Below are 17,792 nucleotides of genomic sequence, written 5' to 3'. Positions count from 1 at the left end.
GCCTGCTTCTTCCTCTCCCACTCCCCCTGCTTGTATTCCCTCTCTTGCTAGCTGTCTCTATCTCTGTCAAATAAATAAATAAAATCTTAAAAAAAAAAAAGAAACCTTTGACAAAACAATTATTTAAGGTTTTATTAACAGTGAATTAGAAACCAGTTTAATAACAAATGTTTATGTAACAATAAAAATAAAATTTACATGACAAAATACCTTAAGTTGTATGCACCTGGAATACTGACTTGGAATGTATAATGCTTAACAAAATCACAGTTGATTTGGAATCCATAACTGCAATGGAATATTTTAATCTATTCTCTCAGTACATGACAAAGGGAGTAATATTTGGTAGTGTTATGCATTGAACCGCCCACCAAAATCTGTATGTTGAGGTCCTAGCTCCAGTACCTTAGAATGTGACCTTATTTAGAAATAGTGTTGGGGCGCCTGGGTGGCACAGCGGTTAAGCGTCTGCCTTCGGCTCAGGGCGTGATCCCCGCGTTATGGGATCGAGCCCCACATCAGGCTCCTCTGCTATGAGCCTGCTTCTTCCTCTCCCACTCCCCCTGCTTGTGTTTCCTCTCTCGCTGGCTGTCTATCTCTGTCAAATAAATAAATAAATAAAATCTTTAAAAAAAAAAAAAAGAAATAGTGTTGTCACAGATATAATTAGAGGTGGGGATACTGGAATAGGGTGAGCCCTAACTTGCTACATGTTGTCATTATAAAAAGAATGCCCCCCGAAGAGACAAACACGCATGCATGCAGAATGCAGTGGGAAGATTAGTTACATTGCCACTAGCCAATGAACTACCAGAAGCTAGGAGAAGACTGGAACAGATCCTTCCCTAGCACCTGCAGAGGAAGCAGGGTCCAGCCAATACTTTGATTTTGGACTTCTACCGTCAGAATTGTCAGACCAAAATTTCTGTTGCCCTTAGTCACTCAGTCGTGGTCCTTTGTTACCACAGCCCTTAGGAAAATAATACAGTAAATATACAAGTGATGTGAAAATACGGTAAATAGTGTATTTCTAAGAAATATCTACAAAAGATTTTCCTTGAAGATAAAACACATACTGTTTTAATGACACATAATCAAAAGTAATAGTTGAGCCCATATTAAGGAAGAACATTCACCTCTCCCAAAATCTAATACATGAAGGTCAATGAGCACACTTCAAAATGCAATAGGTTAACAAAGTCCCATGTGTTGTTCGGCTTTGTAGCAGCCTTGTAGCTTTTGTGGCAGAATAAGGATCACAGAGTCACTAGAAGTATTGGAAATACGGTGTTCGCGAGACAAATTAGACCTTCTACACATATGTGAACATCTAGAGAAGAGGAGAATCATAGCATCAGAGAAGATCACGAAACGTGAGTCAGAATGAGTGCTCGAGAGAACACATCAGAATATCCAAATTGTGAGTGCAAGACCACACAAGTGGATCCTTGATACATAGCTCACAGAGACATTCATGGAAGCCTAGAACTTGGAAAAATGGGAATTAAGCACGTGACCTTTTTTTTTTTTTTCATGATACTCTTGATTCGCAGGGCCAAGATGAGGAAAATGGGCTGGTGTCCAAAAGCCCCTTTGCGTCTCTCACACTTAAACATGGCTCCAAACACAGAAATGGCTTCTCCACTTCTGCCTTCCAAATCTCAGGCCAAGTTAGGCTACTGGTAAATCTGACCACATAATCATAAAGGGAAGGGAAGTGTAGGTCCCACCGTTGCCCACACTGACAACACAATCCAGAGGAACCACCAAACCCTGTATCTAACAGCTCATGGTCACAAAGTAGCTCTTCAGTAAAAGCCTACTGTCCAATTTCCAGTCACAAGCAATGAAAAAAAGAGCAAAGCAAAAGAGTTGAAAATGACAATTCACATGAGACTGTGCTTTTGAAGAACTCTGCATAATCACAAATTTCTGCAAACTATTTGCAAAGAAAATGCAGTAAGGTCCCTCTGGCCAAAATAAACAGATTCTCAGTAAGGTAGAAAATACATAATGGTGATATCCGGTACCCGCCACACTAAGCGAGTAAGAAAATCCCAATAAATACCAAAATGTCATTGTTCCAAAAACCCCTTCAAGAATTTAAAGAAGAAATTAAAACTACTTCCGTATTAAAAATACACTTCAAATCACCATGAGTCCGTCAAACCGTAAAGATAGAAGGTTTATTTATGGAAATGTAAGGGAAAAAAACACCACCTGCAAAATTCCGAATGACAGCTTGAAGACGACTTGGAGAGCTATTTTTCACCTAATTGTTCATCTGTAAGAGAACTGGAGATACACGCCCCACAGGTCTACTTTGATGAGGTTCTCACAAAGGCAGTACCGTATTTACAGCTTTGATAAGCTTTCTCTCCTGCTGGGGATTTCCTGAAGCATTAGGCATGAATTCATTTGCAGGAGAATTCCCCATGTCCCTGAAGTAGTGTCTCTCTGCGGTGTGTATTCGTACGTGTCTTCTTAAGGACGAGGAACAACTGAAGGCTTTCCCACACTCCTTACATTCGTAAGGTTTCTCTCCTGTGTGCACTCGCATATGTATTGGCAAAGACGATGGCCATTTGAAGACTTTGCCACATTCCTTACACTCATAGGGTTTCTCAGCAGTGTGTGTTCTCACGTGCTGCTGCAGAAGTTCAGGCCAACTGAAAGTTTTGCCACATTGCTTGCATTCGTAGAGCTTCTCGGCGGTGTGCCTTCTCATATGTTTTTGTAAGGCTATGTGGCAATAGAATGCTTTCCCACATAGCTTGCATTGATACGATTTGTCTCCAGAATGCATTCTCACATGTTCCCGAAAGCAAGCGGACAAATTGAAGGCTTTCCCACATTGTTTGCATTCATAGGGTTTCTCTCTCGTGTGTGTCCTCATATGTCTTCTCAAGGATATGGGCCAGTTGAAAGTTTTTCCACACTGACTGCATTCGTAAGGTTTCTCTCCAGTGTGCACTCTCATGTGTCCTCGAAAGGATGAGGGATGGCTGAATGCTTTCCCACACTGGCTGCATTCGTAGGGTTTCTCTCCACCATGAGTCCTCTCATGTCTTCGGAAGGACTGGGGATAAATGAAGGTTTTCCCACATTGTTTGCATTCATAGGGTTTCTCTCCAGTGTGAATCCTTTCGTGTCTCCGAAAGGACTGCAAGTAAATAAAGGTTTTCCCGCACTGTTTACATTCATAGGGCTTCTCTCCAGTGTGTGTTATCATGTGCCTTCGAAAAGCTGAGGAGTAACTGAATGCTTCTCCACATTCCTTACACTTATGTGGTGTCTCCCCAGTGTGTGAGATCATGTGTCTTCGAAAAGTTGAGGAATAGCTGAAGGCTTCCCCACATTCGTTACACTTATAGGGCTTCTCTCCAGTGTGTGTTATCATGTGCCTTCGAAAAGTTGAGGAATAGCTGAAGGCTTTCCCACAGTCCTTACATTTATAGGGCTTCTCTCCAGTGTGAGTTCTCACATGACTAGTAAGACTTGAAAAATCTATGAAGGCTTTCCCACACTGCTGGCATTCGTAAGTCTTCTCGGCAGTATGAATCCTTATATGCCGGTTGAGGGATGAAGTACGAGGAAAGGTTTTTCCACATAATTTACACGCATAGGTTCTCTCTCCGTTGTGGGTCCTCACATGCATTCGTAGGTGTGAACGACAACTATAGGTCCGCCCGCACTCCTGACACTGGTATGGTTTGTGCCCGGTGTGTGCAGTGATGTGACTCTTGAGGGAGGAATGATGCACAAAGACTTTTCCATATGCGTTACATTCATACTCTTTTACTACAGTGTGAGTTTCCTGGTACAGGTTATGATTTCGAATCTGACTGCAGCCTTCACCACACAGATCATTACTTTCAGAGAGTTTCTCCACCACATGATTTCTGTGAAGAATGAGAAGCATGTTATCATCAACAGTCTCATTAGTGATTTCTCACTATTTACTAATAAGTATTAGGATTCCATTCTCATCACTTTCAGTGAATGTGTAGGCTTTCTACCCTATCTGATTAAGCAGAATAAACTGAACATCATGGAAGGGGATTCAACCATAGGAATTATGAAAACATTGCTTCTTCAATGTGGCTTTTCCTCCTAATTGTTTTCAACCGAATTATGTTTTTAACACTCAACATCAACAACATATTTAAAGGAAATCCTTCTGTAAAAATTCTCAGTGAATAAACAAATTTGATCTAGGCTTTCAATTTCATCACATGCTGCGACTCCCCCCTGGAATAGTGCTTTCTCTTGTGAGTGCAACTCACCTCAGGTGTCTCCCCTGCTTTGTGTGCTGATCTTCAGTGCTAAGTTCTTCCCAAATTTTCCCTAAAACAGAGGCCCAGGAATCATTTCTGGTGAACTTTGCTATTTTATGTTCCTTGGAGATTTTATTCCCATAAATATCCTGTTGAGAAACTGACCCACCGGCTTTAAGTTGAGTCTCATCATCTGAAAGCAAAAAGGGAACAAGTTTTAAAGAAAGAGGGTACCTGTTGGTCGAAATGACACTGAGGAGTTTAGCGGCATCAGGGCTTCACCAATAACAAGTACAAGGGGCCAAAGTGGTAAGCAATTTAATAAACACAGAATTCTCACAGGATTACAGAAATGTCACTGGGCTCCTCAATGACCCAGGAAATCTCTCTTCACTGATGACACACGGGGAGCCATACAGACAGAAAAAATCAGCAGATTCTCCTTCTCAAGCAGAAACCACTAGATTCTAGCTCTCTGGCGGTTGGGACCCTGTCTGTCTTACTGATTAATGTATTCCCTTCCCACAATCCAAATCTTGAAACATGCTTGACGGGCAAGAAATGCTTGTTCTCTAAATGACTAAGTGAAGGAATGAGGTCATTCTTACCCACAGAGGCCAGGTTTTTCAAATTTTCCAGCATCACCTCTCTGTAGAGCTTCCTCTGAGCAGAATCCAGCAAAGCCCACTCCTCCAGGGTGAAGTCCACAGCCACATCCTCAAAGACCACCGAGTCCTACAACACCCAACATATGTGCAGAAGGAAAGGTGAGACTCACTGAGCAACTGGATTCGACTCACAGGAAATTCAGACAAGACTCTGTGGTCACCTAACATCTACTCTAGGACTCGATCATCAGATCTCTTACTCTGTCCACAGAGTAATTTAACAATTTAAATTTAACAACACCACCACACACTGAACCTATCTTTACACTTTTATTGCAACCAAATCAGGCCTCATTCTTCTTTAACCAAAGGGTTCAGACCACACTGGAAAATTCGCAGAAATGCTCTACAATGAAATAAGTATTTGCATTGTAAGACCCATTGATCCCTTGTGAGACAAACTACTTTGGGTCCTTCCCTATTTTACGCCACATCACTAAGCACCACGTCAAACCTGGGTGCGCTTTTATGAAATAAGCACACACTAAAGGACTGGGAACTCTTCCTTCCATTCCCTCACCAGACCCAAGAGGCTTATGGGAACCCCCCTGCAGCAGGTGCCAGCTAACCATATCATCTGAAAGAACTCCAGGCCGTAAGTAGACCGTTTCTACTGGCCAAATGATAACATTCCTTTGGAGAAGTCTTGTTAATGTATCGTGTAATACAGGAATGGGATAGGAAGTTATTGAGAAGTCAGAGCTCGGGAAAAAGGACACAGATGTGAGAACTCGTGCACCTGCCCTACACACACACACGGCAAATGTAATATGACGACAAAACAGCTCTTTCCACCAGAACCACGGAAGAGTATTCTTGCTGACCTTGAGGATAACGTTAAAATCCCTACCCTGCAAAGGAGTTAACTGAAGTCAAAAGTATGTGACAGTGAGTTTGCCCGAGATTACAAAATACATAAAGGCTCAGGCAGTGCCTTCCTACAAAGGAAGCCCTCCCTCATATCAAGTTCCAGGTAGAAGCGGTGCCTCATACATCATCCTCAGGCCGTACCCTCAATTTCTCTCCTTTGCGTGTCCCTCCCTTTGGGCACATGAGCGTGTCAGCCCCCCTCCCCAAGAGCACAGGAACCGCTGAGCTGCAGGCTTCCCTTAAACCCTGTTTGTTGTTGTTGTTGTTGTTTTATAAGTTCCTCAACCCACTGCCATCCATGAGCAGGAGAAAATACTCTCATTCAACGACTCTGATGCCAGAATGTACTTATTCAACAGAGAAGCAGATGAACAGGAAAACCCCTAGGACTGGCACAGGGACCACGGGAGGTTCCCGAGTCCATGGAACTTTCTTCGTTACCTGTAGTGTTTCCTCCAGTGAATCCTCACACCTAGTGTGCAGAGAGCCCGACATTTCAGCTTTATCCTTAGACACGACTCCTGGCAAGGCTGGTGTCTGGGAGCCTGGGTTTTAGGCTTCACACCACCCTGACTGGTATTTCCCACTGTGACTAAACTGCTGTGCACACGACATTGTTAGCAGCGAACACCTGCCTTCCTTTTGGAAGTCTGGAGCAGAAATCCCAGGCACCGAGTCTCTACTGAGCCCCCCGGCAGGCAATATTCCACGTGTTGCCATGACTCATTGCTGGGTGCATTCTGGGTGACTCCATCAGGAAAGAATTCTTTTTTTTTTTTTAAGATTTTATTTATTTATGTGACAGACAGACAGCCAGCGAGAGAGGGAACACAGCAGGGGAATGGGAGAGAAAGAAACAGGCTCCCAGCGGAGGAGCCTGATGTGGGACTGGATCCAGGAACGCCGGGATCACTCCCTGAGCTGAAGGCAGACGCTTAACGACTGCGCTACCCAGGCGCCCCAGGAAAAAACTCTTAAAAACCGGCACTTGGTTTCCCTCGGACTTCTCCCCATACGCCTGTTCCGTCTGCTAATCTTGCCGTGTGTCCTTCTGTTGTGACAGGTCACAGTCATGAGTAAAATTATACGCTAACTCGCAGGGGTTTGACTAGCAGGACACAAGGTGGTCTTGGAGACACCAGTCACAGTTGGCATCAGAGGTGGCATTTGCTAGAACACCCCTGACTCGCTTAAATATAGCAAAAGCAGTTTGGGAAGAGGAGGGGGGCCGGGGAGGACATGGCGGGGCTTTGGTGCCCAGGTGGCTAGGAGTCGTCTGTGGTGTGGACGATCAGCTGAACTGCTGTCTGCTGTGAAGAGCTGACGAGAGGTAAAAATGACGGGTCCAGCTCCAGGCCTGGCATGCTGGATATACTGGCTGCCTTCGGCCATGCTCTCTGAGCGAGGGAAGAAAAACAAAGCTGTGCTTTGGTGATGTCTTTGATTTCTGTTCACTCCTCCAGGCAGGAGGAGAAAGCGCCCCCAAGTTACCAAGGTAAACTATGGATGGGCAAAAAAATATGAAAAGTTTGCATTGCATTGGGAGACAAAATTAGTTTAATCAGTTTCTAGAACGGGGGCAAAACTTGAGCTAACCCAAGGGCCCAGCGGGCAGGGATCCCCACCCTTTCTTCTTACCTAGCTGCTGCTGGGCCATGACAGCCGCCTGACCCGCCCGTGCACCCGAGCCAGGATCCTCCCAGGCAGCTGTGATGCTACCCCTTGTAAACGCTGACTGACTACTAGGGCCTCACTGTGGCTGAAACCATGTCTTCCCAAAAAGCTATGCTGAAATCCTAACCCTTGGTACCTGTGAGTGTGACCGTACTTGGAAACTGGATCTTTGCAAGTGTAACCAAGTTAAGACAAGGCCGTTAGGATAGGCCCCAATCCAAGCTGACCGATGGCCTTCTAAGAGGGAAACGCCACATGAAGCCGGATGCACGGGGAAGGCGGCCACATCAAGATGGGGACAAGCAGCGCGCCAGGGCCGCCAGAAGCTGCCAGACGCGAGGCTCAGGCACACAGTCCTCCCGCCACCTTGATTACGGACTTCTCGCCTCCCGAAATCAGAGAGAAGCAGTTCTTAAGCCCCCAGTTTATGGCAATTTGTTATGGCAATGCTACAAAACTAATACAGGCTTTGAACAAATCTGTGATGAGGGCACCTGGGGGGCTCAGTCCGCGAGGCATCTGCCTTCGGGTCAGGTCATGATCCCGGGGTCCTGGGATTGAGTCCCGCATCGGGGTCCCTGCTCAGCAGGGAGTCCACTTCTCCCTCTGCCTCTGTTGCTCCCCCGCTTGTGCACCCTCTTTCTCTCAAATAAAATCTTTCTTAAAAAATCTGTGATGGGAAGAAAAGGGGAAGGGGATTTTGTACTTAAAACAGTTCTGCTTTGTGGCTGTTGCCCCTGCGTGTAAGATAAAAGCCACGCAGGCAGACGCGTGTGTAACCTCGGAAGTGCCAGTAGAGAAAATAATGCCGACGGGACACGACCTCCTTGCTCGTTGCCACTGGTGCAGGGAGTGGAATTTAAACTCTAGGCCTTAGGAACAAGTTTAGGTCTCTGTAACAAATGATTTCTCACTGAGCTTTTACCTAGTGGAGGTCCGAAACAAGGGGGACACAATGACGAGACAGGCAGTCTCCACCTGGAGCTACACCGTGGGAATCTGAAGTACAAGTCTCCAGCTCGTCGAACAGCAATCACGACACCCCATTTCTGACGAGCGCCAGGGACTGACGGCTGCCCAGCAGCAGCTCGTGTAGACCCAGCCTTGCTCCTGGCAACACGCCTTTCTGACCCTGCAGTGTTTCGGCTTCGCGGCTGCTAAGAACGGCCCTAGCGATCCGGGGAACGCTGACTTCCGAACTGCCTGAACGCGACCGTAAGCTCACACCCGCGGCGCCCACATCGGGCTGCTTCAGCCGCAGCGCACGCCGTACTGATCCGGGGGCAGGTTCAAGCTCCGCGAACAGGACTCTGACCCTGGGAACACCGCAGATTTAGGACACTTCCCTGAGGCCCTAAGCTATGAAAACTCGGGGCGGTCCGTCTGGGTCACTTACACTTGCCAGTGAGGGAGGCCTCGTGCTCCGATGAGACCATCTAAAATCAAGCCTTTCACTTCCGTTTCCTTCCACGCAGGTCACCCCCCCCCCCCCTGCNTGCCCACACTGGTAAGGTGGACAAACTGGTGATGCGGGCAACACAACCGTCTGAAACCGACCACCACAGGCAGTCCCTCCGAACAAGGACCAGACGGAGTTACTCAACATCAGCCACAGTGGGGGCCTGCTGACCGGGCTGCCTCATGCGCGTCCCATCAGGAGACCATCTCACCCCCGGGGACACTCAGGTCAGCTGCAACTTCCTGGCCAGAGTTGCGCCCTATGGGAACCAATACCCGAACCCAGGTGGAAAAGAATACAGAAAAATAAATACAGAAATTTTGATGATGAAGTCCCCTAATATCCTAAGACCTTTACCTTTACAGTTACCGGGATCTCCTTGACCTGGGCAAGTCCAGGACCCCCTAAAGGGCATAACCAAAATCAATCCTGCAGATTGGTCTCCCCCAGCTGCAAAGGGTACTACTGACGATAATGCTGCTGTAGGGAGGGCTTGGCCAAGGACCAAAGGAACAGGGTGGTCGGAAGTGCAACTGAACAGGTCAGAGGGTCCTTATCCTAGAAAGTCCTGCTTCCAAGGTTGGCCCTTGGCTGGTTCATAGGAACTTGGATTTGGCGGGGGCTTCCCACCACCCTGCTCAGAGAGGCTCCTTGTGTCTTTTTATGCAAATAATGTCTTGTGCTGAAGACCAGCTCTCCTTCTGGGAGTCTGGAATCCTGGTCCGCGCTAGACAGACGGTGTCTCCATGACCAGCCCCCATTAAAAGACCTGCTGAGTCTCTCATTAGCTTTCCCAGTACAACATTCCACATGTGCCATCACGCCTGGCTGCCGGGAACACTCGGCGCAGCCTGCGTGAAGCCCGTGGAGGGGACCTTTGGAACTACAGCTGGTCTCCTTGGGACAGTTCCCCTCTGCGGGCCATGCTCTGCATTCTTGCGCTGTAATAAATTAAGGCCGAGAACACAACTCCACGCTGGGTCCTGAGAATCCTAACAAATCTCTGAACTGAAGGGTGGCCTTGGGGACCACTACAGACTGAATGTTGTGCCCCCCAAAATTCATGTTAAATCCTAACTTCAATGTGATGGTACTGGGAGGTGGGGGCTCTGGGAGGGGATCAGGTCATGAGGGAGCAGACCTCAGGAATGGGATGAGTGCCCTTATGAGAGTCTCCAGAGAGCACCCGAGCCCCAGGAAGCAGGTCCTTACCAGACACCAAATCTGCTGGGGCCATGACCTTTGACTTCCCAGCCTCCAGAACGACGAGAGACAAATGTGCATCGTTTCTAAGCGCCCAGTCTACGGCCCTGCTGTTACAGCAGCCTCAAGAGACGGAGGCAGGGACTCCCCACACACCCAGCTTGAAACCATCAAATACTGTAACATGACATTAATTTTTTAAATGTGCATTGAGGGGGCGCCTGGGGGGCTCCGTCAGTGAAGCGTCTGGNTGTCTGGCTTTGCCTCAGGTCGTGATCCCAGGGTCCTGGGATCAAGCCCCGCGTCAGGCTCCCCACTCAGTGAGGAGTCTGCTCTCCCTCTCCCTCTCCCTCTGCCTGCTGCTCTGCCTGCTTGTGCTTGCTCTCTGTCAAATAAATAAATAAAATCTCTATAAAAAAATGTGCACTGAGAACCAAAAATACGCAAGACTTTGCAAAAAGCTTTCTGCGTGTCAGCTCCTGTGTCCCTAGGAGCCCCGCAGGGCAGGCATCGTGCACACTGGTTCACGGCAGAGGGGACGCAGGACAGCGTCCTCCAACCACCCACACTTGTTGCTCCCACACCTTATGGGGATTCTGCTATTGTGTCTGGTGTCTCCTGAGGTGGGAAGAAGATACGCCGATGTCTGCAGGGCACCATGGAGAGTCTCATTCCACTCTCACCCCCTCAGCCTCGAGGTCATGGAAAAGCCGTGTGTCTCCTGCAGGACTGCTCTGTTTCAGGGCCTGACTTCTCGCTCTTTCATGGACTAGAATGCATTCAGGTTGCCGTTACACAGGTCCTCGTACTGGCAGGCACCAGGGCGGGAGCACTGAACGAAACAAGAATTCTGGACCTTGTGGATTTCAAATTCTCTTGGAGGAAAATAACAAATCAGCCAACGTAAGTACTACAGAAGATGTGGCACAGCAATCAGGAGGGGTATGTACGTACTGACACGTGTGCTGTATGCACGTTTATGTCCACACTGCTATACAGACACGTGTGGACGACTGGTTGTAGGGCAGAGTAAAGGAAAGCCGAAAAGCAGGCACTTGAGATTAAACTGGATACCTCAGCTGCTGAAAATACATATAAATCCACGCATGTGACAGTAGGCACACATGCACAGAGCTGTACATGCAGAACTGTAAACATACACGTAAGTCTGTCTATAGTTCCACATGAGTTACATGTGGGGAGTGAGGGGCCCTGCCCCTGGGGTTCACTCCAAGTGGGGTTTCTGGTGTGAAAGGTCTACATTTAGGGATGAATTTCAAAATTTCACAGAGGATTATTTCTACAGTATCTGTCGTTCCTGGGTCGTGTGCACCTTGCTGCACTGATGCTATATGTTACACCACACAACAAATCGATTCCTGAGATTTACTTGTCATCATCCTCAGAGCTGCCAAAAACCATTCTATAATATTCGACAATCATACATAAAATTCTTACCGTCGGGAAATGATGGTAACTAACATGCATAACCTGATAAAGGAAAACCAATGAAAGAGTGTTCAAAACAAAACAAGGAATATATAAATGGTATGAAGCTCACTGTTTTCTCAAAAACAATTAGGTAGAAATCAGGTGCGCCCAGCACCTCACTTAGTCAACATTATACTAGAGATCTGGTCAGTACCACCAGGAAATAAACAAGGTACAATACTGGCAAAGAAACACTTGCCTTTGTGTCTAATCTGAAAACTGTATATACAGGACACCTATGGAACAAAACTGATAGTCACAGAGTAACATTTTTAATAAGAATCCAGGATAAAACTTCAGTATAAACCCAATTTCATTACCTAATTTTTAAAAAATATGTCTTATTTATATATTTGACAGAGAGAGAGCACAGCAGGGGAAGCAGGAAAGGCAGAGGGAGAAGCAGACTATGTGCCAAGGAGGGAGCCCACGGCAGGGCTCAACCCCAAGACCCTGGGATCATGACCTGAGCCAAAGGCAGACGCTTCACTGGCTGAGCCCCCCAGGCGCCCCTTCATTACCTAATTAATAGCAACAGCAAGTTGTCAAATTCTTTTTAAAAGGTAACACATACTATGGTAAAAGCCAATTTCATTAGCATTAAATATGGAAAGTGAAGGCTATGAAAGAACTAAAAGGAAAAATTTGAAAACATTGACGGGAATACCTGAAACAAGACAAATGAAAGGAGGGACACATTCTTGGGGGGGGGGCTCACTGTTACTAGGATATCAACCCTCCAAGACAGACCTACGGTCTTCAAAAACTTGCATTACATCCATAACCCGGGCGCGGTTTGGGGGTGGGGGAGAGACAAGCACCAATTTTGCAGCCCTGACAGGAGAACCAAAGTCCAAATGCAGCCCCATGTTGTCGAGAACCAGGCCGGGCCTGCCCACAGCCCGGATGGAAGAGCAAGGACGCTCCCGGCACGCGGGGGCTCGGGCACCGCCTGAACGACGGGAAGCAGGCCCGGGTCTGCGGGGCACCTGAAGGGCAGCGGACGCCCCGAGAGCGGCGATGGCGACCCACTGACGTCTCGCTAAGAAAGCGACTCTTTATCAGCCGACACTCCTACGGCGGAGCGCACTACGCACCGGGACACCGGGCGGCCGCCGAGGAAAAGCACACACTGCGCGTCTGCGTCCTTCACAGCGGGCCTCCGCACGTGGCGGCACCGGGTCGTGCCCCCGCAGCCGCCCGCAAGGCAGAGTTCCTCCGTTTCTGGGACATTCTTTCCCCCACAAGGGCTCTCACGGGTGGGCCCCGGGATCCCGCCGGTCACCCCTCAGAGGAACTGCCCCGAGAAACTTACTCCACGTCGGAGGGATCTAAAGAGAACGTTTAACAGGTGGAATGCAAGACAGTTCCTTATTTTTCTGAAATTCACTCGGGTGAAAACAGGTCATCTTCGCCTTCACGCTCCGTTAATTAAACGTACTGGGCATTTGCTAGAACACCGAGGCTCCGCTAAGGGAATGCAGCTTTTCAAGCCGACGCACCCGGGCGTGGGACTCCAGGGTCTCGCGCGGCCGGCCGACAGCGCGGGGCCCCCGAGGTGCCCCCCGAACAAAGGGCGCCCGGGCCCCCCGCGCGATGTGTGCGGGAGGCCGCACCAGCCCCCTGGATGGAGAACCCGGGGGCGGGAGCCGTTTCTCCTCTCCCTGCAACACCAGCGTCCGCTCGGACTCGGGTTCCGGCAGTGAGAACCGGGTCGGGGTCACCTGGGGCCGAGGACCTGCCAGGGGTCCCCGAACCCAGGGTGCCCTGAAGGTCCCCACACTCCTCGCCCGCCCCCCACCCCCCGAGGCTGTCCTCGGCGAGGAGCCGTCCCGGGACTGCGAGTCCCCGAGCCCCCGGTCGAGGGAGGAGACACGGATCGGGACCCCCCCCGGGGGGCGGGGACACCCGGGCCCGCGGCCGCAGGAAGCCGGTTCCGGCCGGTTGGAACCAGCCCCTCCGGGTCTCGGCCCGGGCCACGCGCACTCACCATCTCGCGGCCCTGCTCCAAGCTCCCGGGCGTCCTCCCTGCGGGCCGAGCAGGTGAGAGCGGCACGCACCGGACACCTGGGGCCGCACGGGCCAGGTGCGCTGGAGCGCCCGGGCCGGCCCAGAGCCACGTCCACGCGGCCACGAGCGCGCCCGCCCCCGCGCCTGATTGGACGGTGCTCGGCGACCTCCCTCTCCCAGGGTCTCTGATTGGACAGTTTTCCGAGACCCGCCTCTGGTGCCCCTGATTGGACAGTGCTCCGGGCCCATGTCCTTGACTGGCTAGCTCTCCGGGCACCACCCAGAAGTCCCTGATTGTTCTTCGAGAACCGCCCCTGTCGTTCTGATTGGACGGTTCTCCCTGACCACGCCTCTGCACCTGAGTGACAGGCCATCCGGACACACGTGGCTGACCCGCCCGCGCCGGACGCTCGCTGCCAGCGAAACCCCCTCCCGGCGCCTCGGGTCCCGCGTCTCCGAGCCTGTGGGCGCTCCGCTCGCGTCCTTCTCCGGGGTCGGGAAGTCCTGACTCAGTGTCCCCGCGGAGCGCCCCTTGTTGGAGCCGGGACAGGAGCAGAAGGACCGGAAGGCCTGGGGTCGAGGTCACCGTGGACCTGTGCTCTTTGTTTAAGAACAAAGACCCTCCACAGTGACGTCACCTCGTGGGAGGCCCAGGGAGCTCGGGTCTCACGGGTGACCTTTGACACCGGGGGCCCCGCCCCTGCCCCCCTACCCCGCTCTCGAGGTCAGCAAACCGGGTCCCTGGGTCCCTGTCCCGGAAGGGTTGGGTCCTCGCAGCCCTAGCTCGAGCGCGGGCAGCCCTTAAAATCCGCAGGGCGCCTTCTAGCGGCTAGGAAATGTATTTCCAATCAGGGTTTTGATGTGTCCCCAGGGCATTTTGCAATATAAAATGCGGTGATGTCCTTAAGGCAACTGAATTCCTATGTTAACTGAAAACAACGGAACAGTTTGTGTAAGGCTTTGGGATGGACCCGAAAACCCTTAATACCCTTAATAGATGGGGACTAAACAGCCAGGGCATCTCAGACGCCCGCTGGTGTCAGACAACACTCTCTAGGTTGAGACTAACTGGACGTCCAAACTCGATATCACTTGTTTGATTTACAAACAGAATTTTTAAAAAAGATTAATTTATTGGGGCATCTGGGTGGCTCGGTATGTTGGGCGTGTGCCCGCGGCTGGGGTCATGATTCCAGGGTCCCCATTGGGCTTCTTGCTCTGCGGGGCGCCTGCTTCTCCCTCTCCCTCTGCCTGCTGCGCCCCCTGCTTGTGCTCTCTCTGTCAAATAAATAAAATCTTTAAAAAAAATTTATTTATTTGAGGGGGGAGGGGCAGAGGGAATGAATATCCAAGTAGACTCCCACTGAGGGCAGAGCGGGTCACAGGGCTCCACCTCCCAACCTTGAGATCACGACCTGAGCCAAAACCGAGAGTCAGACGCTTAACCCACTGAGGCACCCAGGCGCCCCTGGATTCATAAACTATTAAAAATAAAGTATGATTGTATACATTTTTGCTTAATATGGATAAATAACGAATACCAAGTTTCAATAGATCAGCCTGAGATTTAGAAGTCTGCCTTAGTACTGACTGGGTCGGGGCTTGGACCTCCAGCACCCGGGTCGGCCTGCCAGGTGTTCAGATAAATATCCCGCAAGCATCACTCAAAACAGAATGCGGGCACCTGGGGGGCTCAGTAGGTGAAGCATCTGCCTTTGGCTCAGGTCATGGTCCCAAGGTCCTGGGATGGAGCCTGGCATCTGGCTCCCTGCTTGGCCGGGAGCCTGCTCCCCCTGCCTGTGTGTGCTCTCTCCTTCTCTCCGTCAAATAAATAAATAAATAAAATCTCTTAAGAAATAAAAAAGGACATGCCATTCCATTTATTAAGGTGAAAAATGAGGCTGGTCTCTGAATTCTCCACAAAACATTCACTGCAACCAGAGAAAAAGGTAACCCGGGGGGAAAGAAGTGTGAGTCAAGGAATTCAGATGTGATTCCCATATGGAGGTAACAAGGACAGTCTCAAAGGTGCAGACAGTGACACAGACAGGAAGGAACAAGACCCCTCCTCCCTCCTGCAGCCTCCATCCTCCCTGCGACCATTTCAGTTAGCAGGTCCTCGTACTGGGGGAGTGTACACCACAGACGTGGTTTGCAGCACTCCCACCCCACTTCAACCCCACATCATAAAGCAAAGTAGGAAACCCTAACGGTGCACACGCCCTAATCACTGGAACTAGAATATGTCACCTCATGTGGCAAAAGGGACTTTGCAGAGTTGATTAAGGCCTCAGAGGTTCCCAGCGGGACCCTGGGTTCCCGGGGGGCCCGGCGTCCTCACGAGGTCCTCACGAGAGGGAGACAGAAGGTGGGAGTCCCAGAGACGGGCAGAACCCGCGCGGAGGGGGGCTGCGGGAGAAGGAATTCGGGTGGCTTCTAGAAACCAGAAAAGATGAGGGAACAGATCCTCTCTTAGGCTCTCCAGAAAGAACACAAGCCTCGCCAACACTTTGATCTCAGACCTCTGACCTCCAGGACCACTCTAAGTCACTGAATGTTGGCGATCTCTTACAGCAGTGACAGCAAGCTCACGTCATGGGTCGGAAGTGGAGGAAAACCGCTCTGGTCGTGGCACAAAGGACACCTCTTCCCAGTCTCATTTCTCCCGAGACAATTCTGACCTTTCCATGCGCTCCTTCCACATGACTCTGCTCCTACAACCGTCCACCTTGGCGTGACCTGACAGGTTTGCCGAGAACAACGTCTTCGGGTTTGAAATGTAGCACTTTTTAGATAGATGATATTCTGATGAGAAATTTTATCCACACCGTAAGCATCGTTTTGTGAGACGTTAGGAGGGCGGGTTTTTGCATCCCTCAAAAGAGCATGTATGAATAAGAATCACAACACAGGGAGAAGGGGAGCACTTTAAAACTTATGCAACATTTCAACCATACAGAACACGCGGTGACTAACTTTCTGGACCCGCGTGTATCTCCCGCTAAACCGTATTAAATCCTATAGTTTACCACACTCTGTCAGATTTCTTGAAAGAAAACATTACAGATAGAGTTGCAATCCCTTTGCGTCACCCCCAGGATCCCCAAACCCCTTTTACCTCCTCCCAGAGGAAACCACAGTCACGAATTTGTGTTTATTATTGCCCTGACATACATTTGAATCCATACACTGTGTAACATGATTTTCCCTACTTCCAAATGTTTCTAAAGTGCGTTATATACTATACACACTCTGCAACTTGGCCTTTTCATCCTACAAAAGCTGCTTAATATTCATAAGTCACAATATATGTTTCATTATAATGTTTAATGTGATACAGTAAAATGCTAAAAAGACACTGAAGCAGGAAATACACCTTCCGAATTACCAGAAAAGAAATACATTCCACCAATACCACCAATAGAGTAGAAGACAGAAAATAAAAGGAGCGACAAGAATAAGAAAAGTGACATAAAGTACATTAGAATTAAAACCAACATTTATCACCGCAAAAAGTTGGCATAAATGTGTCCATTAAAAACAAATAGGTTTTCTGCTTTGAATCCTAAAACAAAAACCAACTGTGTACTGAAAATGAGAGACATAGGAATTTAAAAAGTTGAACTTCAAAGGAGGTGAAAAATTATACCAAAAATAAACAGATTCATTTAGTTGAAAAGGCAGAGGTGGTGTGATTAATTAAAGCAGACAGGGGTGCCTGGGTGGCACAGCGGTTAAGCGTCTGCCTTCGGCTCAGGGCGTGATCCCGGCGTTATGGGATCGAGCCCCACATCAGGCTCCTCCGCTATGAGCCTGCTTCTTCCTCTCCCACTCCCCCTGCTTGTGTTTCCTCTCTCGCTGGCTGTCTCTGTCTCTGCCAAATAAATAAATAAAATCTTAAAAAAAAAAAACAAAGCAAAGAGCTGATAAAGGGTGTAATTCACAATGAAGACCTATCACGAATTATCTACACCAAATAAAAGAAAATAAACCAAAACAACAGAGTAGGAAGCGAAAACAACAGAAAATGCAGAAGGGAAAGTAAGCACAATAGCAGTAGGAAACTGTAACTTAATCCTTTTTAGCTAATTCTCTTTGAATCAATGATCTAAGTACAGTTAAGGACCAGCCGTGGTTCTC

The 17,792-nt window shown here is 49.1% G+C and overlaps 1 protein-coding gene across 1 annotated transcript; it reads right to left on the bottom strand.

The window, feature by feature from the left end:
- Nucleotides 1–568: 568 nt before the first annotated feature.
- Nucleotides 569–13,760, bottom strand: ZNF555 (zinc finger protein 555). The gene is made up of 4 exons (XM_011230266.3): nucleotides 13,633–13,760; nucleotides 4,886–5,012; nucleotides 4,287–4,470; nucleotides 569–3,902 (listed from the first exon to the last, which is right to left on the bottom strand). Exons 1-4 carry the CDS (start codon nucleotides 13,633–13,635, stop codon nucleotides 2,336–2,338), a joined length of 1,881 nt encoding a protein of 626 aa, XP_011228568.1. The 5' UTR covers nucleotides 13,636–13,760; the 3' UTR covers nucleotides 569–2,335.
- Nucleotides 13,761–17,792: the final 4,032 nt, after the last annotated feature.

Source organism: Ailuropoda melanoleuca, chromosome 4 (genome assembly GCF_002007445.2).
Source record: "Ailuropoda melanoleuca isolate Jingjing chromosome 4, ASM200744v2, whole genome shotgun sequence".
In the NCBI taxonomy this organism is placed as follows: Eukaryota; Metazoa; Chordata; class Mammalia; order Carnivora; family Ursidae; genus Ailuropoda; species Ailuropoda melanoleuca.
The sequence above is the reverse complement of the archived record's forward strand: the minus strand, read 5'-3'. Positions and strand labels throughout refer to the sequence as shown.

Bases quoted from the DNA above. Each gene is read 5' to 3' on its own strand.
- ZNF555 (XM_011230266.3), bottom strand. The intron at 4,471-4,885 runs GTAAGAATGACC...TTTTGCTTTCAG, and splicing joins GAAAAACCTGGCCTCTGTGG to ATGATGAGACTCAACTTAAA. The intron at 3,903-4,286 runs GTGAGTTGCACT...CATTCTTCACAG, and splicing joins AAGCAGGGGAGACACCTGAG to AAATCATGTGGTGGAGAAAC.